General features: G+C 39.7%; 1 protein-coding gene across 1 annotated transcript in view; it reads right to left on the bottom strand.

Moving 5' to 3' along the window:
* SVEP1 (sushi, von Willebrand factor type A, EGF and pentraxin domain containing 1) overlaps positions 1-20328 on the bottom strand; it is a 121687-nt gene that overhangs the window by 65147 nt on the left and 36212 nt on the right. The window contains exons 4-9 of the mRNA XM_050329357.1: positions 14103-14261; positions 13684-13863; positions 8572-8751; positions 4272-4469; positions 1744-1862; positions 201-330 (exon numbers count right to left, since the gene is read on the bottom strand). Coding sequence (XP_050185314.1) covers positions 201-330; positions 1744-1862; positions 4272-4469; positions 8572-8751; positions 13684-13863; positions 14103-14261 — 966 coding nt within the window. The remainder of the gene's footprint in view (positions 1-200; positions 331-1743; positions 1863-4271; positions 4470-8571; positions 8752-13683; positions 13864-14102; positions 14262-20328) is intronic.

The following is a 20328-nucleotide window of genomic DNA, read 5'->3' as shown; positions in this document are numbered from 1 at the left end:
ACCAAACATTGTGAGCAATGACTGCACACACTATGCAAACGGTGACCAAAGATCAGCAAAGAATTTGTGGAGATGATAATGCTCCTGGGTTTATAACTGTACACATAAGGGCCACAGTGACTCCCAGTCTCTTTCTGCACTAATCAGAAGGTTTCAACCATGACAGGTAGACTTCCCCAGTGATTTTTAACAGCACTTACCAATAACCTTGACACTGAATGTACAGCTTGCCTCATTGCCCGACTTATCAGTTGCTGTGTAAGTAATGTCAGCTTTTCCAATCGGGAGAAGAAATGGTGGTATGAAAGCTGGGGTAACGTGGACTGAGACCTGTTACAGGAAAACACTTGTTATTTAAAAAAACAGAGTATGATATTCATGTTTCAAAAAAAGGACAGAATAGTATCTTTCAATGTTAAGCCTACTCATTCTTAATGCAAATAGCCTCTTAAAGTAATGAGGATGGACTTTGCAACAGAGTGCTCTATGCCCCTTCTTAAGTCTGCCTTCTGTATATCAACAGGGATTTACTCAGTCAGGACTTGGACCCTGACCAGCTGCAGTTTACAGCATTGTGTACTAAAAAAAACTCTTGTTTGCCTAATTACACTGAACACACACTACATCAGCTCAGAACCTGTCTGCAGTTCAGTTCTCCAGCTGCAAGGGCAGCAGACCTGGGAGATTAGTGGAGGAGACAGTCATGGGTTGTAAGTTACTAACATACCCAGTTTTGATCTACATACGTGTGTGAGTCAACAGCCCACACATACTTCAATATGATCTGGTACAGCAAATGAAACCTTACATTTGGAGTAAATGACACTTAGATGCTGTCTATGGTTCTTTCATATGGTTTAGAACTGTCTTAAGGAATTTGTCTTTAAAAGAAATGGTTTCATGTGTGAACCAGAAGTTAGTTCATCTGACAGTCATGATTTTGACAAATCTCTTACAACTAAGAGCTAAGGCACTCAACTTCTACACTTCAATGAATGACTCTGTGTCAGCAGAGCTACAGTACCTGACCATGACTATGCTACAGAAAAAAAAAGTACAAACTCAAATCTCTTTTACTGGCATAGCTCAACTTCTTAGTGCAAAAAACTCCTGTGTTTGCAGTAAATTACGAGCACACACAGACATATTGTCCCTCTGTTGACTATTGATAAAGCATTCAGTTGCTCTAACTGAATCATGTATGAGCCTGTAGGAAATGTTACTCTTTATGAAACAGCTCTGGAGCAAGTTCTCCTTGTAATTCTAATTCCAGACCTCTGATACCCATAGTAGCCAAAGGCCCATTTTTGAACCTTGCATAGGAAAATAAGGTTTCTCTCACTCAGAAAGCTGAAATGAGTTTTTACTTATCACACTCTGTACTTGTTAACCTTCTAGATGAATGAACTGGTTTGCTTCCTTCTGAGAAGAGTTTATTAAACTTCTTGACATTTTAAGTGCTCATTTTTAAAGCAGACGTCTCCATCTTGTAAACAAGGGCACATTCTTTCTTTTGACCACATAAATTAACCATATGAGGTTTCATGCACTGCAATTCCATGCAGTGTCCTGTACTGCACAATTCCAATCAAGACAGAAAATGCTGCATTTTTAAGATACAAACTTTCTATCAGGTTTTTTGTCTACTCCTATTTATCAGAACAAAAAAATTCTGGTGAATCATAAAATTAATTGAAATCAGGAAGACTGCCTCCGGTCATATAGATATAGATTTTAACTTGCCTCATCTCCAGAGTTATCCTCAGCTGTTGGTACCTGCCAGCTGATATTAGCAGAATTATGATGTTCCAGAGTCACAGTCTCAATATCATCTGGACAGTGGATCCGAGGTGCTTCAATATCTGACCCAGAAAAAGACAAAATAGTTTTATATGTGGGATTACAGAAGTAATGGTTAGACTGAAACTTGTTAAAACCCTTGGGTTTTGTACTGCCTAGAATATAAATGCACATATTTTTGCAAACTTCCTGTCTCTGTCCCTTCTTAATTCTTGCCTATAGGCTCATACGTAAATAGTAAATTTGCCTGGGGAAAGGACTGATTTTTGCTGTATTTTTTTACATCACTGAGCACAATGAGACTGATTTCTACACAGAACCAAATAAGGAATAAATAAAAATTAATTTGTTTCTTATTATTCATCCCTTCCTTCTCTATCCTTCCACTATCCACCACTATCCACACACATGACACATACAGACAAAAATACTTGCTTCTGATAATCAGTGACTTAAAAAAACTCCAAAGTACTTGTGACATGATATACATATATATACACACTATGCTCAAGACAGTAGTGACTCTGAAATTCTCTGGAGCATGGCATGGAACTGACTTGAAAGAACCAATGGCAGGAATTTGGGCAGCATCTGCTGGAAACGCTCCATACTAAATTCCTGTTACATGACATTATGTAGGACAAATGGGGTCTTCTGGTGACAGATGACAATGCTGGATGGTTTTGAAGGACTAGTGATACAATATGGGTAACATCACCACCAACATTTAAGCCTCAAGTTTCTCTGACAAATTTGAAGTACTTCTTCAGTTCCCTGGTACAGGGCCTCCCAAAATATTTGTGGTCAGGTTATTTCATTGCTGTAGTGCTGCTTGATAAATGGTTTCTAGACTCATGAGAAAAGGACATATTTGGCTCTGAACTCATCTATGCCCAACAGGCTTTAAAACAACTCAGAGCAGATATCACTTACGCTTTTATTACTAAATAGTTCCAGTAAAGACATAACTCAGGCAATTAAATTCCATAATTAAGAATGCAAAGCAATAAATACAACTGATTTTGTCTTCCTCTGAACTCATTCAGATGAAAATTTTATTACAAATGCACTCTTATAAGTAACTACCAGTTATGGTTCACAGTCCCTTGACCACAGCCTCCAGGTTGGGGCAAATTCCATCTAAAGGTGAAATTCTGTAAAAAGACTAATAATAAATAAATCGTAAAAAAAAAGGCTACTTTGAACTGGCCAAATATGTTGGCAGCAAAATAGAGAAAGACAATAACAAGAATGAAAGCAGTTGAAACACAACTGTTCATTTTTACTCAAAAAGAATAACCTTCATAGTTTCTCAGTGCCTCCTACTTTAGGGCTTCGCTCATTGGTAATATGTAAAAGCTTGAATCCAAGCCACACTGCTTTACCTTGATCCAAACACTTCAACTTGTAACCTTGTGCTAGGATCCCATCAAATATTAAAAGCTGTGGTTTGGCACAGGTTTACACAAAAGATTCAGAAAAACAATTTGGTACATCACAGAGTGGAAAATAGAATGTTTAAAGAGGGGGATAAAATCTTCCTGGCCTTTACAGGGAAAAAAAGCCCCAGTTTCTCTAGTGACCTGGCATGATGGCTGCTATAACTGTTTTCTGTACTGTTCTTTCACCCAGTGGCTGGCGAGGGCCTCAGTTGGGAGTGAAAGCAATAAGTCTAGGAGAACAACATTTCAGGAAGAGGTGAATAGCAAACTGCACTTTTGGTTTTATTCTGCTATAATCCAAAACCAGAATCCTTCCAATCCAGTTGTGATTATGGGAAAGGGAATAAACAGCCTAACATTTCTAGAAGAGGTGGGTAAATATGGCAGATCCATTCTGAAATGCATGTAACCATCTTCAGCCTATCTTGATACTCCCTGCTCAGCCAATACTCTTGTTTTAGATGATTTTGGTCTTGTGCACCGTGGCTTGGGGCATGTCAACAGACATAGTTAGATCAAAGACAACTGAAATGAACATTCCTCTATAGTCTGTCTATCAGCCAAGGTTTACACAGTGTTCACAGTTTTGGTCTAAATAGAGGGTTTGCATAAACTTTTGCTGAACCAGTAGTAATATTATTATCACTGTTATTTTACTGGAGATGTGGGTTCCACTTTGACTATTCTTAAGCTAAGAGCTTTTACTTCTACTTTGAAATTTGAAACTTCCCTGTAGATCAGGCCTTTTAGCAGGCAGATTCCCAACAACAGACTCATGAGATGGATCCCAGGAAAAGCAGCTGATGGTGAGCACTATAAGGTGACACTTAAGCGATCTCTGAACTCCACATTTCTGTTACAAACTACAATTAAATCTGACAACCAAGTTATAAAGGTACAGGTAACACTCGTTACACACTGTTTAAATCATGCTTTCCCCAGTTCAAACCTGTCCTCACTCAGTTAGCTGTGTGCTTCCCTTCAATTCTGCACACGTGTACACAGACATGATTTTGTGCTGGTCTCTACCTTTACACAGAGCCTCCTGGATGTTTGCACTCCATCTCCCAAATGAAATGCACCTTAGTTCTTCTTCAGCTCCAGACAAGACGAATCCCTGGGGACAGCTCAGCCGGCACACAGTCCCAGAAATGGCAGGCTCCAGCCCACATCTGGGAGGGAAAACTGTCACACTTGCTGGTTTCTGGAGGATGGGACAACGCTTTTCTGCAAAAGACCAGTAGAACATGACTTGTAACTGGCATACACAAATTCAAAAAAATCTGCAAATAAAGTCATATGGAAACTTAGTGGGAACACAAACTACACGGTCCTTTTAAGAGTCTGTACATGTATGAGTGCATCAAAACAGTACCACCTGACAAAACTTTTTACTCCAGCGCTTACTGAAGTAAACAGCACCCAGGATATTAGTTCCTCTATTTTCTTGCTCATGTTCTTCACTGGAATAGAAATACGGTATTTTTCATGCAGATCCACTATATCTTACACTCTGGTTTTGTTGTTTTTTTTTTTTTCCCTTTTTCCCCTGCACTCCCTTGCCTTCTATGAAAACCAGACCGTAGCAGGACAGAGGGAATGTTCTTGTATCTACAACCATCTACAGCTTCTACATGCTATCTTGAAATAAGAATGAGGGCAGAAGGATACCCTGCCATGAACCCTCTACAGATTTTCTCTATTGTCAGGAAGGGCTGATGTTTGCTTAAAGGTTTAAAATGAAAGTAAAAACCATAATGTATGTAAACAAGTTCACAAAAGCTTGGTTTCATTCTTGAGGTTTCATTCTTCATTCATACTGTGTGATATCATTTTTACTTCAAATATGGAAGCATTAACAAAGAGGGCAAAATGAATGCAGTTCATAGGCTTTCAAGTAAGTGTTTCTTACAACAGATAGTAAGAAACACACAAGAAAAATTCTCCATTATTCATAGTGAGTGACAAGACTTGTAAGTCTTTATAGCTCATCAGTGAAGAAAGCAGACCAAGGGCACACAAAAAAATCCAACCCAGCTATACAGAAGGGAAGCTTTGCTCATCTCTTACCAATGGTTTAATCACAGAGAAGTAACTCACATTCAGAACACTTCACATCCTTTTCCCCTCCCCTCCTTTCCCCTCCCCTTCCCTCCCTCCTTTCCCAAAATATGCAGTAAGTAACTGAAAACTGGTTCTTCAGCACGAAAACCAATTTAAAGATCGGAAGAATTCTACTAATTTCCTGAAATTTAAACCCTCAATATTGTGTTTAAAGTCCAAGCAACTAATAACTGCACTTCTTTTCAATACGATGCAAAGGTCCCAAATGCTAACACATTTGTGCAGTTCAGGTAGATACTGTTGGCTCTGCAAGGTGGAACAACTTCATCAAAAAACCAAAAAAAACAACAAACCCTATCTTTTGGTTGCTCACCACATGAAGGTAACTGACAAATGGCAGAAGGATCACAAATAAGAAAAGTAGTATTTGAAAGCACAAGCTAAAAGTATTAAAATGTGTATTACTCTGGGAACTAGTAAAAGAAACTGTGAAAGGTGTAAGCATGAAAATCAGGGGAAATTGCAGCTCTTTGGGAAGAAATAACAGCCCTGTCTCTTGCTTGAGACACTTCCAGCTACACTCGCAAAATCCTAGTACAGCACAATCCTGAAATGTTTGATAAACATTCAGGATAAACTTTGGTATATCTAGCCCAAGGGAATCTCTTTTAAGTGGGGCAGGTTTTTACCAGAAAAACAACTGTAATAGTGTTGTTTAGCTTTTTTAGCTGTGCTCAATTCCAAAATTTGATCAAGCTGACCCAGAAGTCTGGAATTCATTAGAAGTAGAGTGATATCCATGATATTAGTTGTATTGATAGGGAATTAATAAAGGTAAAAGTACTTCTAAGGAGAGACAAGAATCTGCTTTTACCTGCAACCACCTGTGATGAAACCAAACACTGTATTATGATTCTTAACATCAAAAGGAACTTCAATATTGTGACAAATGAAAAGATTACGAAGTAAATCATGCCTCTTTTTTTCAATTGCTTTGCATGCCCTGCTTTAGGGAAAGAATTGGTCAGCTTCAGTCAGAAGTGTGGGGTAGTAATTCTTTCAACGCTAGGTGGCATCAACACCCTGGATGCCATCTATATTTTTTACTTTTCTTCACTAAACCTTGAACAAAGCAAGGAGAACAGCATCTTGCAAAATTCACTAATTTTAAAACGATGGATATTCAACTTCTGCCAATGGGAAGGAAACACAAGAACACGACTGTGGATTTTTTCCCCCCAAATTGGACAAATGACAAAGCTTCCTTTTTCAGCAGATATTTCATTTGTCAGCCACCTATAATACATGTAGCCTACTCAAAAGTAGCTCATTGCTAAGAGTATCTTTTATCTTTTCCATTCAAGACAAAAATCTAAAACATATGTAATATCCAAACTTGCTTAATTAGCTTCTAGTGTCTTGGAAGAAGATGCATGAGAACAGACTTCACAGAAGTGACTGTAAACAATCCAGGCAATGTTATGGTACAGTGTCAGTTATGGATACAGATGGCTGTGGTGCAGTCTCAGTGAGTAACTCGCAAATATGGCAGACTTTGCACAGAGGAGCAGTCAAATCGAAAGGCATTCAGAAAACGAGCTAGAAGAATACCCTGAGGTCCAAGAAATTGGGTTCAAGATAACAGACTGAAGGCAATTCCATTTCATTTTTTCAAACAGAAGGATCTGAAATTAAGAAACTGTCAATTACAAATGCCTAAATACATCAGGATTTCTGGTACCTTTTATGTAGCAGATGATAAATAATAGTTAGGAGCTGTTCAGACTAAAACAGACAAACCACCATGACAATGGTGATCATTCAGAAAATGAGTATAAAGAGTAATTTTTGAGGAGAACACAATATTAGCCTTCTGACTTGCGTCCTTCCCTGAATAAAACTCCACACATAGCTACTGAACCAGAATCTCAGCAAGATTGTTCTAAACACCAGTCACAAGAAGCAGCAGCAGAGATGCTTTCCAGCTAACACTTTTCCTTCTGTGACAATCAAAAGTAACTTTTACACTAGACTTTTAGACTCAGCAAAAATAAGATATTGCCATGCGTAATCCAGGAATGGAGCCAATATTGCATGGTGTGAAGAAATCTTCTGATACAAAGTAGAGATGGATTTTATTAATCAAAATGCTAAGCTAGAAAGGATGAATTCAACTGATGAATACAGTTAATCTTCCAATTATAATATTCCAACAGGATTTCAGGGTCCCTTCCTTTTGAAGTTAATTGAAGTTTTTCCACTGACTTTAACAGAAGAAAGATTAGGATCTCTTAGAAAACTGTCTTGATAAATTAATTCTTGTGGATTATTTTCATAATTTTAAAGAACGTATCTACAGTTAGAAATTTATTCTTGCCTCATGGAACGTCCACATTTTTAAAACTGAAAAAAATCTCAGTAAAAATTAGGTACACCTTCAAGCCAAGTCACCCTCCCAGAATCACATTTACTGGATCCAGGTGACATATACTACACCTACTGCACCCTGACTACTCTGACTAGTCAGCACTGGATCACCTTCTGAATTACTGGATTTCAAGCCTGTGCCCTTCTTTTTTTTTTTTTTTTGGTCTACCCTTGAAGGTGTTTCAACTGTATTTCATCATCTTACTTTTCTAAGTTAATTTAATACCTGTCCCTAGAGTAAATGTGTACTTCTGTCTACAGCCCTTTACTTCTGGAACAGCAATATATGCTTACCTACCCCTGCACAACTGGTGTGACCTCTGGATCCTGACTTAAGAGGTGCTTAGCTCCTAACTTGTCTAAACTCTTATTTCCTGCTGGAAGTTCAGCAACATGAGAGCCTCCACACCTCTACTCTGCACTCACAGTGCCTGGCTAACATAAATTAATCCTTGCTTGGAGATCAACTTCAGCTTTGTGATGGTAACTCAAACCCCTGTTTGTTCACATTTAATCCATAGTATAAACCTACAAGTTATATGTTTCCTGCAACACATTGTGTGACAGTGCCTTTACATTAACCAGATACAGCAACAACAACCTTTCAGTTATCACCAGTCCATGCTGGATTTAAATGATAATCTGTCCACTTTCTCCATTTACAAATTCCTTTGTCCTTCCCCAACTTCAAAGATGTGTATATAACATCCATAAACAAATTCTCCTTCCTATCCTAGCTTCACCAATTATCAAAATATGGAGAATTTCTCACCCATGAAGCATGTCAGAAAAGGCTGCACTCTTGATTATAACAGACAGAGTTAGATCAGATACCTACCCACACACTTCGGCTCCTTTGAATCCCACTGTGAGGTTCCCTGGCAGGTGAGTTTGCTGTTTCCTTCAATTTCATAGCCCTCATTGCAGGTCACAAAACATACTGTCTTATAGGAGATATCAGCTGTTGAACAATTGATGTGTCCGTTTTCAGGAGACCGAAGTCTGGGACATGTTCGAACTGCAAAGAGAAAAAACCTACCAGTTCACTCTGCAGCACTGAGAATTACTGGGGTTACACTAGTTTGCCCAGGTTTTTAGGGGTAGGAAAGCACTGGCTTGTACACTAGTTACAGTAGTTTGTAAAAATTTAGGGAACAGAGTTACAACAGAGTGGATTTTTTCTAAGGTTTGATGCCTTCCTCTTCCTGAAACAGTCTTACATAGAATGCATGAGATTCAGCACACATCTCCAAGCTTGTCAAAGTTCTGACATAAGCCCAGGCTAACAAACCAACTGTGCATCTGAAACACAGTAGTGGTCTGTGCTAGTAATGTCTATCAGCCTTCAATATGGGACAGTTGCAGTCAAATGGAATCCTGTGGAAAATCTGGTGTCTTTGGAAGATTTGAGTCTGCAACAATGTCTGAGAGTTCTTTGCAGGATTTCCATCTGGCAGGCTGGTATGGGCTGACTGCACACCAGGGAAGAAACTAAGTCCTTATTAATAGGTTGAATGACAGTGTCCCAGTGACTAGGAACATTCTCAGGCACTCCAGGACAGTATTAATAGACACAGACAAACCTAAGTCTCAGCAAATCAGAGGAGAAGACACTCATCATGCTGGACAAGACAGAGAGAGGAAGAAGGAATGCAAGCCATTTATATACACCAGGTCCATGAGAGATGAAAAGTACCAAATCAGGCCATTGCTGAGACAGAAGAGACCCTTTCAGATGTCGAGCACAGAGACAGTCCTTTCTGCTGCTCAGCACAGAGGTTCTTCTCCTGTAATGTCTTGCAAGCATTGAATGTAGTGTGATGCCAAGGAGAATGCAATCCTGTGCAATATGGGTGCGGAGAAAAAGAAGCAGGGCAGAGAATGTGATCCTTAGATTGTTTTATGCATTTACTACTGAATTCTGATGCTGCAATTTAGCACAAAACTACACTGTAATTAAGATTGATCACAAAACTGAATGACTGTAGTAAGAAAAAAGTAGTACTGGTATGACCTGGACTTATGTTCTTTGTTTCAGTGTCATAACCTCAACCTCTTTCCTTTGCACTGCCTCCTCCTTTTCATCTAGGAACTCATACTCCAGCATTTGTCCCCTTGCTCCCTTCTGGACAAGAGTCTGAGCTACACACCCTGCCTGGCTCTTGGGCCCCTCAGACAGCTAAGCGGTACACACCTACTGTTTGGGCTTGACTATGTGATGACGATACATCAATAATCAGCTACTGATTTTCCAAAATGAGTAGAAAACTCTAGGTGAAAACTCTGCTCTCAGCTGAAGTTGGCAGACACTGCTCAGTATGTTTGGAAGTTATTGGAGGGAGAAAAACACACAAGGGTAAACTGTGTGTCTGCTCAAAAATATAGTCAAGAAGACTGTAGTTCCCTAAACTCAGAGAACCCCAGAATGGCTAAGGTTGGGAGAGACCACTGGAGCACATCTAGTCTGATCTCCCTGGTCTATCAGGGTCATCCTAGAGCACGCTGTACAGGATTGTGTCCAGACAGCTTTTGAACGTCTCCAGTGAGGGAGACTGCACAATCTCTCTGGGCAGCCTGTTACAGTGTTCAAGTCACACTCACAGTAAGGAAATTCTTCCTCATACTCAGGTGGAACTTCCTGTGCATCTGTTTCTTCCCATTGCCTCTTGTCCTATTCCTTCGTACCACTGAAAAGAAGCTGATTCCATCCTCTTCTGATACATATATACTTTGACAAGATGCCCTCTTAGTCTTCTTAGCTAAACAGGTCCAGCTCCCTTAGCCTCTCATCCCTTCCTTGTAAGAGGAACTCTGTTCTCACTTGATTGTTTTCCATGGCTTCTATTGACCTTGCCGGCAGGAAGGCAAGCTCAGGTGATGGGTGGTTCCAGAGAGCTGGACAACTTCTCTGCTGTGATTTGGGAAGCTGATTTTACCAATTAACCCATCCTTGCTGCTACCAGGCAGGAGGCAAAACATGACCTCTACAAATGCACCCAAAGGTAAGCTATTTTGGCAACCTCTCCTCTTCCCAGTAATTGTGTATTCTGCACATTGACGAAACAGAACAATGTCTACAAGTGGACACGACTATACTCCCTCAAACTAATAAATAGGTATGTAGGCTGAGTGTTCCTTCAAATGAAAGCCAGATTAATAAATGCCAGTAACTACACCGTAGTTTTAGTAGCCTCTGAAAGCTACAAAAAACACACATTCAGATATAGGATAAGAAAGAAGGGAAAAAAGCCATTCAGATGCATACAATATATCTTTACATTACCACTGTCTCATGTTTACTCACGTTAAATCTCTTAAAGTACTACTACTTTTGTGCTTGCACATAACCTGGACATCCTCTAGGGAGTGCATTTAAGAGTTAAAAAAAGGTCTTGAAATGCCCATTTGTGAGAGGCATTCTGAGCTTCAGAGAAGCTTCATAATATGCTGTATCTTAACTTTGGTAGAGGGTTTAAAGAAAAACATTTTTACATGCTTTATACACCAGAAGGTATGCGTTTTCTTTTAAGGTTTCTACAGAAGTCTTTAATACCCAATCTGCAGTAAAAAGAAGTAAATGCTACCAAACTCTACAACTGAGGAAGCCTGAATGAATTAAGAGCACTGAGGAGGCTCTTGGCAATGTTAATGTGCCTACAAAGAAGGCATTCCCTTCCATTATCTGTTGAGTCTAGCCATTTCTTCTGGAAGGACTACACAGCTGTAGTGCTCTTGTCTCCTCAATTGTTTCAGTGTTCATGCTTACTCAGTGCCTCAGCATGGCTCTGGCAGGAACCTGTAACTGAGCCCATGTCATCTTGGTAATGCTTCCAAGCACTAAACACCAACCCATTCTCTTATCAATAAGACATTTTCCATGACCAAGAAATATTCCCATAAAGGCAGTGGACACAACAAAAACAATAACAGTATATTCTGCTTGTTCTGCGTTTTCTCCTGATACATTTAGCTGGATTAAATACATGCTTTGCAGCTGTTTTTTCGTGGGTCACCCTTAATTGCATGACATGACTGCATTAATCACTTTCCAATAGCACAGTAGATTTTAGCTAGCAGAAGAACTGAGGAGTATTTAATGTCAAAATCCAAAGCACTGCAAAGGGATTTTCCTTCACTCTCCCTTCCTAATTTATGTGATAAAATACTCCTGGGATTAACAAGACAGCTATAAACCGTGCCTTTGATCTTGCTCCCTTTCATAGTCTGAGTGAATCAAGACTAGCAGATCCAGCACATGTAACAGTGGGATTTCTTAGTTTTTTTTTTTTATTGGAAGTCTTCAGTATGATGGACAACGACTTATAAAAAGCAAAAATATATCCTTTCAGTGCTTCAAAGGATATTAACTCAATATCAAGACAGGATCTCAATGCAGACTTTTCTCTTCCCCTATCTTCCAAATTCCCTACTAAAGGAAGATCACACACCAACACCAAATAGGTGAATTTCATTAAGTGCTCCAGCAATATTTTCAAGTACTACAATCTTCCACTTCTCTGTAGAAAGTAAGATGAAGGATTCTTTCTTTGTGGCTGACTGCAGCTTTCCCCAGATTTTTTGTTACACATATATTGTCTGACAGAAGCTTTGACAGGTGGGTACTCTTTCCTAGTATCCCAGTCTACCTGAAGTACTATGCATCTTCAGTTTATGATTGGACTGATATAAAGCCCACAGCTCTAAGTTCTTCTTAAGACACCCTCATGGTACTGGACAACAATTTATTTTCTATTGAAAGCTTCTCCTTCCTGCCTTCTGTCACTTGAAGATCAAAGGGAAAACTAAGTTTTCTAGGATTATCCAGAGAGTTCTAAAATCTAAATAGAAGTGAGCCACTATGGGAAGAATGTCCTGAGAAACTGTTCTCTAGCTCTGATCCCCCCTTTTAGAATCATGACTTTCTTTAAGGGCTGCAGGGTTTGCTGTACTGGCATGAAGTGCTAATGCCTCCAAGGATCTACCCTGCCTTTTCCCCCAAACACAAGGCCAGGGCAAGAGTACAGAATGAGCTGATGACTTTGTATTTACTAGCTTCCAGTGCAGCATGCTAATGTCAAGTGTATTCAAGCCAAGTTAAAAATGCTGAACTACATCTTGTAGCTGTTGAGGACAGAAGGGCTGCTACCTAATTTTTTCAGAGTGTCCTTGGAAGACCTACCAGACAGATATACATATATGGGATTGTAGCTTCTGTTCTAAATCATCAAGAACCCAACCTCAGGCAGAGATAAGTGACAGCAAAACAAAAATCTGCTCCTATCAGAAAATCCAGAAATAATGTTTCTCAGGACACTCTTTCCCATGTCTTCTCCCTTTCACACCTTCTGTTTATTTCTTTTCCAGGTGACATTATTTTATAACGAACTTCTAGGATACTGTCAATTGTTCCTTAGTGAAATTTCATTCAAAATTCTTCTGAAAACTATGCTCAAGGCCCCAGTTTTTCTATTTTTCATAAGAAGAAACTGTAAGAAAGCAAAATGGAATTCTTCTTTGGCTATTGTCTCCCAATATCACTCTATGCCAAGAGTCCAGTGGATGTTCTAAAACAGCCATGTGGCAAAGTCTAAATATGATTACATGTTCAAATACTGGATAGCTTAGCTGGGTTTACATAATGTAGATACATAGAAATTAAGTGGAGAGAGGTGAAGAGGGGTGTAAGGAAGGAAAGTGTAGATTCACTTGCAAAAGACTGTCGGCCTAGTAAATCCTGCTCTGCATTTTCTATTGCAGATATCCTTCTTCCATTTTATGAAGGAGGGGAAATGGAGTGATTGGAGTGGGATTTTATATTTGCAACTTTCTTTCACCCAAGTGGTAACAGGATCAGACCCCCACACCCAACTACATAGTGAGTAGAGAAAACCACTGTTAAGAACAAACTAAACCAACAGAAAAATACTTTTCAAACACGTGACATCCATACCTCTACAAGTAGCCTCTGATCCAGACCAATGGCCATTTGGCTGACAAAGTCGGATGCTGCTTCCCACGAGATCAAATCCTGCTTTGCATCGGATCCCACAAGCAGCATTGAAGTAATTATTGCAGACATTCTGGACAAAGTAACCATTTTCAGGGGGCTTCAGTTCAGGGCAGTGAACAACTAAAAAATTAAACCACAACAGAGTTATGATACTAGCTGGAATGCAATAGGCTACTGAAGTAAAACAATCTTTTAAAATGCCTAACTCAGACTGTGGCTTGTTATTGTTGCTGTTTTGGAATGACAGAGGAAATCTGTAATTTGACATGTCCTTCACAGTGCAAAACCACATGACAGAATTGTCCCAGCACTGCATTGTGCATTCCAGGACTATTCTGTTCCTGAATGGCAACACTTACCTTCACAGGTTTGTCCTACAGCACGATATCCCTCCCGGCATGTACAATCCTCAATGGAGGTACTTCCTGGTGGGGAAGTATGATTATCATCGGGACATGAGATGCAAGTGCTGATTCCACCTGGTGAACCTTCAGGCTTGTATGTTCCTGGTGGACAAGCTTTAAGCAAAGGAAAACATGGTAAAAAGGAGTTCAGGATATTAACCTTTCACCTAGCATATTTTTTCAGGTGTATTGCTTTACTGTTTTACATTACTTTTTTTTCTACCTCATACATCCAGTGTCATTTAGGATAGAAGCATTCTCCACTTGAAGTAGTGCAGATTTCTTAAAAGGTGTGAGCTAACGCCTACCAGACTTGGTGGACTTCTCTACAGTGACTGTCTGAGGACTGATATTAAGTCCATGACTAATTATCTTGAAAAGAAACTGAGGTGTCAGAAGACACACCAGATTTTCACTGACAAAACCTGTGCAGAACTCATGAAGACATTCTTGATCTAGCAGTTTAAGAAATTAGCTCAGACTAAATCCTTGCCATTCAAGACTACACAGAAGTTTAATGCATACAGATTGGTAGTAAAAAGCTAAAGTAAGCCAGCAAAACCTCCCTGCCTTTGATTTACACATTATGATAATATATGATCTATATACTATATGTGCTAAAATGTATGAGGCACAAACAATGAAGCAATTAATCAAAGCAACTGTCCCTGAAGCTTTTGTACTCATGTACACATTACAAAATTCAGGAGATGTCTTCATAGGCAGGGATTTGATGAAATAGGGTCTTTTTGCTTTCTGCCTTGAATTATACTCTTCAGGAAATAACCACAATTATTTTAATCTCTTTCATAAGGATGATGTGTGAAATAGGGGAATGACTAATCAGATGCTACTAAACTGAAGTTTTGATTGATCCGATTACCACTTGAAACAGAACCCAAGGACACTTGTGCTGAAAAACGTAACTCCTAATCAAAAGTTCAGAAAATATTCTGAAAAAGTGACATAATATTAATACTGAAACCTGGCCAAAAAAGCTCTCACTCCATTAATTTCACTGTCAACAAAATGGCCACACTTCTCTTGCAGACTGCAAGTCAGGCTGTCATACTCTCCCCTCAGTACAATCAGTTTGTACCATTTGATGTAGCTCTAAATGGTATAAAGAACTGTACAACCACAAAAACCCTCAAGTACCTTCCTCCTTACATAATTAGGTGTGCTCTGCTTCTGGACCTACTCTCTCCTATTGAGCTGTATGTCCTGGAGTTCAGAGATTATGTCAGCATCAGTCTCTTCTTGGGTAGATATTAGACCAATTCTGTCTGTTTTGCAAGTGAGGTGCGAAGATACTCTGACTGTGTCGTGGTTTTGCCCTGGCTCAATTTGCTTTTACACCTCCCAATGCAATTACTATCAGTTGAGAGAAGGTTTATGTAGACAAAAAGAGACTGAATTAAAAAAAAGGTATGAGCATTTATTACTAACAAGTTAAAACTAAAGAACTGTATCTATAGCATTTCTACTTAAGTAAAAGGTACTACGTATTTACAGAAAATACTTCTCCCCTCACCTCCCTTTATATGAGTCCAAGGAGGAGAAGTAGTCCTTTTCCATTCTCGGAATTCCAGCTCTCTCTTTCTCCCTAGTAACTTTGCAGCACTCTTGTCGCAGTTGGAACTCATTCTCCTTCTCTGTGTCAGCCTCCAGGGCTGGGCTTACCTTCCTCCTGGGTTAAGACCAAAGGCTAGGGAGTTACTCAGGTTCTGAAGGTCTTTTTTTCCATAGGCTTGCAAGGGGACATTTGCTTACTATGGATCTTCTTCCACAGGGTTACAGGGGATAATAGTTTAAGAGTTCACTCCTGTTTCCCTATGGAGGTCTCTCCCCATGGGAAAACAGTCCTTGATAGACCTTTCTAACATAGTCTAGCACAGATTCCTTACTCGGATTCTAAGCTTACCCGAGCTGTCTGCTCCGGCGTAAACCTCATCCCTTCAGGGTTATAAATCTTCAAAAGCAGTATGGATCCCAACATGGATCCCAGCATCTCTACCTGAGCCATTTTCTGCTCCAGTGTAGGTTCTCTTAGGGTCACAAATCTTCAGTACCAGCAGCATGGATCTCTCACTGAGATCCCAAGCTTATCTGAGCCGTCCTCGCTCTGGCATAAGCATCGTCCCCTTCAAGGGTCACAAAGTCTTCAACAGGACTTTGCCTCATCCGAGCCACTTCTGCTCCAGCATAAGGTTTTCTTTCTCTGTCAAAGTCACAAATTTCTGGTACATCCACAAGCTCCTCTGTGAGCCGCACGGGGGGTCTCTTCACCCTAACAACTTTTACAAGTGGCAGGGATTTTATTTTCAGTCTTTTCCCTGCTGAAGACAGAGCAAAAGGCATAAAAAAAGCAGCTCTCTCCCCTTCGAACTTTCTTCTCTCTCCTCCGACTGCCAGCTTTGACCTTTAAAGTCTTTTATCTCTTTGCTGGAATTTCTTTGCAGTGGTTTTTCATCCAAACAAGCAGTCTTTTAAACTTTTTTTTCTTCACTCTCTCTTACAGAAGAGAAGGGGGGCTTCAGTACTACACCTGCCCCCCCCTGGCCCAAGCAGCGGGAGGAGGGGGCCTTGGCCCTCCTTGGGCCCACTACTCTTCTACATGGCTGCTGCCCTTAATTTCAACTGCGACACAACAAGTCTTCTCTTCCATTTTCTTAAAGATGTAATTAGCAAAGGCTTCACTGAAAGTTTTGATTGGTTTTTTGTCCAGGTGAGACTGTCATGAGATAATTTATTTTTATATGGCAAATTCTATGGAATATAGCTCAAAAAAATCTGCCCATATGAACAGCTGGCACTCACTCTTTCCAGAAGAAGCGTGACTCTTTTCCAAAGAAAATAGTTTTGTTTGCTTTTCATAAAACTTTGCAGGTTTATTTTGCAGAAAGAAACTGAGTGGCTTACTGTTAAGAGGCAATTTTGTGTGCTGTAAACTGAATTCACAAATTTGTATTTTAAACACAGTTTTAAGAAGATAATGAAAATGCCTATGCAGCAAAACAAAGTATATAAGGAAGGAAATAGGGAACAAAAATCCAATCAAACTTATCTGGGAATTTTTCATTTTTGTTTTGGGACTTTCAAAAAAACATTTGGAAAAAAAAGCCCTTTCCTATAATTCAACCTGGTTTTCCCATGCAAGACATTTCTCTTGGTCTGTTACTGCTTCTTTCATCTCTTCTGTGCAGAAATTCCCACCTTGCACATTATATCTCTCTGAAGTATTCTCTCATGCTTCAGACGATCACCTCCAAAATGGCAAAGTATCAGAGGTATTACTCTGAAATCTCTGAAACACTTCCATATGGCATTTTGTGGAAGTCTCCATGCATCCTTTTTAAAACTGTATGCAGCACAAAGTGATGAAGTGCATCCAAAAGGATACAGGAAAGAGTGAAAATTAAGCATCACAGGGGACCTGCTGGATGACAAAGCTGACCTCCATATGCCAGTTGAAGTAAATTAGTCTCTTCTGTTCCTTGTGTGGCATATAAAATGACATCTAAACTAAGTGTTTCATTCCAAAAAAAACCCCACCACAAACCAACAACCCCCCCCAACGTAACTTCTCTCTTTCTTGTAACCTCAGCTTAGGTAAAGAAGCAGCAGCAATTTTCTGTTTCTGTTTTGAGAACTCTGGGATGAAAATAATCATACATTCTCTGACGTGAGCATTTTTAACAATAAACCCAGTAATTTGCTTAGGGCTTTGAATCAGTCTGGCTTTGAAGAAAATTATTAATTCTGAAATCACACAATTTGCTCTTTCCACTGAAGTAGCAGGGGGTAAATAACACTGTTAACATGGTTATTAATGTCTCTAATGAGAAAAACATGTTTTTCCAAATGTCTTGATTCTTTTTGAATACTTCAAATGCTTATCACTGCCTTTACAGGAAGTTGAACTATATTCTATCTCAGCTTTTTATGTAGAATTTTCTTCAAGTCTGAGTCCCTGAACTGCTCATTGATCCCACATATTCCCTACATATTTTCAACTACAAAACTCCATATGAGTTACATTCATAATTTTCACAAGATAACAAACACTAGGTTACAGAGCTATTTCCAAGAGTATGAGATTACACAGTCTATCCTGCCATGCCAAAGAGGTGGTTTAAGAATGGAACATAAGCACGCTGTGAATTTCCATCACAGCCGCAAAGGTTAGCCTGGCCACAGTTCATGTTAAAACCATCCAAAATCAGTGGTGGATGAGCAGAGCTTCAGCCATCTGCTCTAAACTGTCCATACCTGACCCAGCTAGACTGCAGACTCAACCTCTCCTGCCCCAGACAGCAATACAGCATGGCCCAAGTCTACACACAGTGATGCATTCCAAGCTAAGCAAGAGCTTGAGGGTCAAGGATACCTGAAGAGCATATGTGGCTCAGTCTGTGACTGATCATACAGGTTTCTCTCTGGGCTTTCCTCCAAGAATCAAGCAGTGCCAAATTTTTGTTGTACTAGTCCCCCAGTACGCACCCACCAACTCTGTATAGTCAAAAACTGACCATAGGGAGGCATCATAATCTCCAGTGCTAATCCGTAAAAACAATTTGAACTTTTTTTTTCAAGGTTTGCTTCCCCTTTCCAACAAATGGTACAAGAAGCCTCAAAACAGTGTGTGAATGAACCCCAGCGTAAATAATCACCAATCTGGCACTACCAAGAGTGACAAAAAAGAATTTAAAAAATGGGGAAAAAAATTTAACGGTATCAGCTTAACACAGAAAGGAAACGTATGTGCACATCTGAATACATGATTTGCTCAACAAAAGATTTAACTACTTTCTATATCTGAACCATGTTGTTCTTTGCCCAGAAGCAAGGGGAGGGGTAAGGAAATTCTTTTTGTTCAATATAATTCTCCTCTTGAGAATAGTGAATGCTGAGTTACACCAGAGGATTACTTCTTTATTACAGGATACCTGGAAGTGGGGATTAGTGTGCTAACTCAAACAAGCACAAGGCCCAAACTCTCCAAGTGTACAAAGACAGCTCACATTGGTTTTCACCAACAACAATCTGCTTTCATAAAATGGTAGATATTCATAAACAATTCAGATACAGATTCTATTGTCTGTGGTAATGACAGTGCATAATCTTCTGACCAGAAATTATAATAATGGCCAGTCTTCGCGAGCGAAGATCCGGGGAAGGTCTTTACACCTTCCAGCCTGCGCATTGGATTTTTTAAGTGAGACACAGTGTGCGCGGAACTGAGCCCACCCTTTAATCCTAAGGTTCATCTGCCGGGGCCAAGCGAGCTTGGAGCGGTGGCAGCGAGGTCCTTAGGACGTAGGTGGGTTGCCTTTAAGGGCTAACGAGCCCCACCTGCCCGGGAGTGGCCCTGACCGGGAATCGAACCCGAGCCTCGGCGGTGACAGCGCCGCACCCTTAACCACTAGACCACCAGGAGCTCCACCAGAAATTATAATGAAATAATATATGCTTACTTCAGCATGCCTCCTGTGTTTTGCTCCCCAGTTACACTCTCCTAGGTATACAAATAACTGAGAACCTCTAAGAAAATCCAATATGTCTCTTCTTGTTTTGAACATTAATGGGCTTGATGATACCTTAGGCCACCAACGGAACACATTCCTTACTTATGCTTAAGTTGCATACAGAAAAGAAAGCACTAGAAAGGAAATATGACATGGGTTTGCCAGAAAACAAAGACCCAGGCACAGACATAAAAACATTTCAGTCAACTAACTGTATTGATGGCATAACTATATGTCAAGATGTTGCTTCAAGGTGAACAATGAACATGGAATGTTAGGAAAGTCCACAAAAAAATTAAAAGACAGACTTATAAATTCAGTAGCAATCCTGTTCTGCCTGCCTACAATAATGAAATATTTGACATTTTAATCTTCATGCATGAAGAATTTAACACTGTAAAAGTGACAACATAAACGAAGGTATATTTCAGAGATTTACCAAACAATTAACAATTATTACCCAGTTTGGCTTTTTGAAAACTGTAAATACTAAAGCCAGTGGCAAAAGTTAAGCCAACCAGTATTGAACCCCTATGATGGCATAAAGACTGCAGTCTCAATTTAAACAGTTGGAGATCATGTGTCAAGGGATTCTACTCTGTGATACAGGATACAATTCTTCCTCTGACAGTACATGTGCAAATTTTAGAATA

The sequence above is a fragment of the Myiozetetes cayanensis genome, unplaced genomic scaffold (assembly GCF_022539395.1).
Source record: "Myiozetetes cayanensis isolate MyiCay16 unplaced genomic scaffold, myiCay2020 scf4, whole genome shotgun sequence".
NCBI lineage: Eukaryota > Metazoa > Chordata > Aves > Passeriformes > Tyrannidae > Myiozetetes > Myiozetetes cayanensis.
Note: the sequence above shows the minus strand (reverse complement) of the source record. Positions and strands in the feature narration are given on the sequence as shown.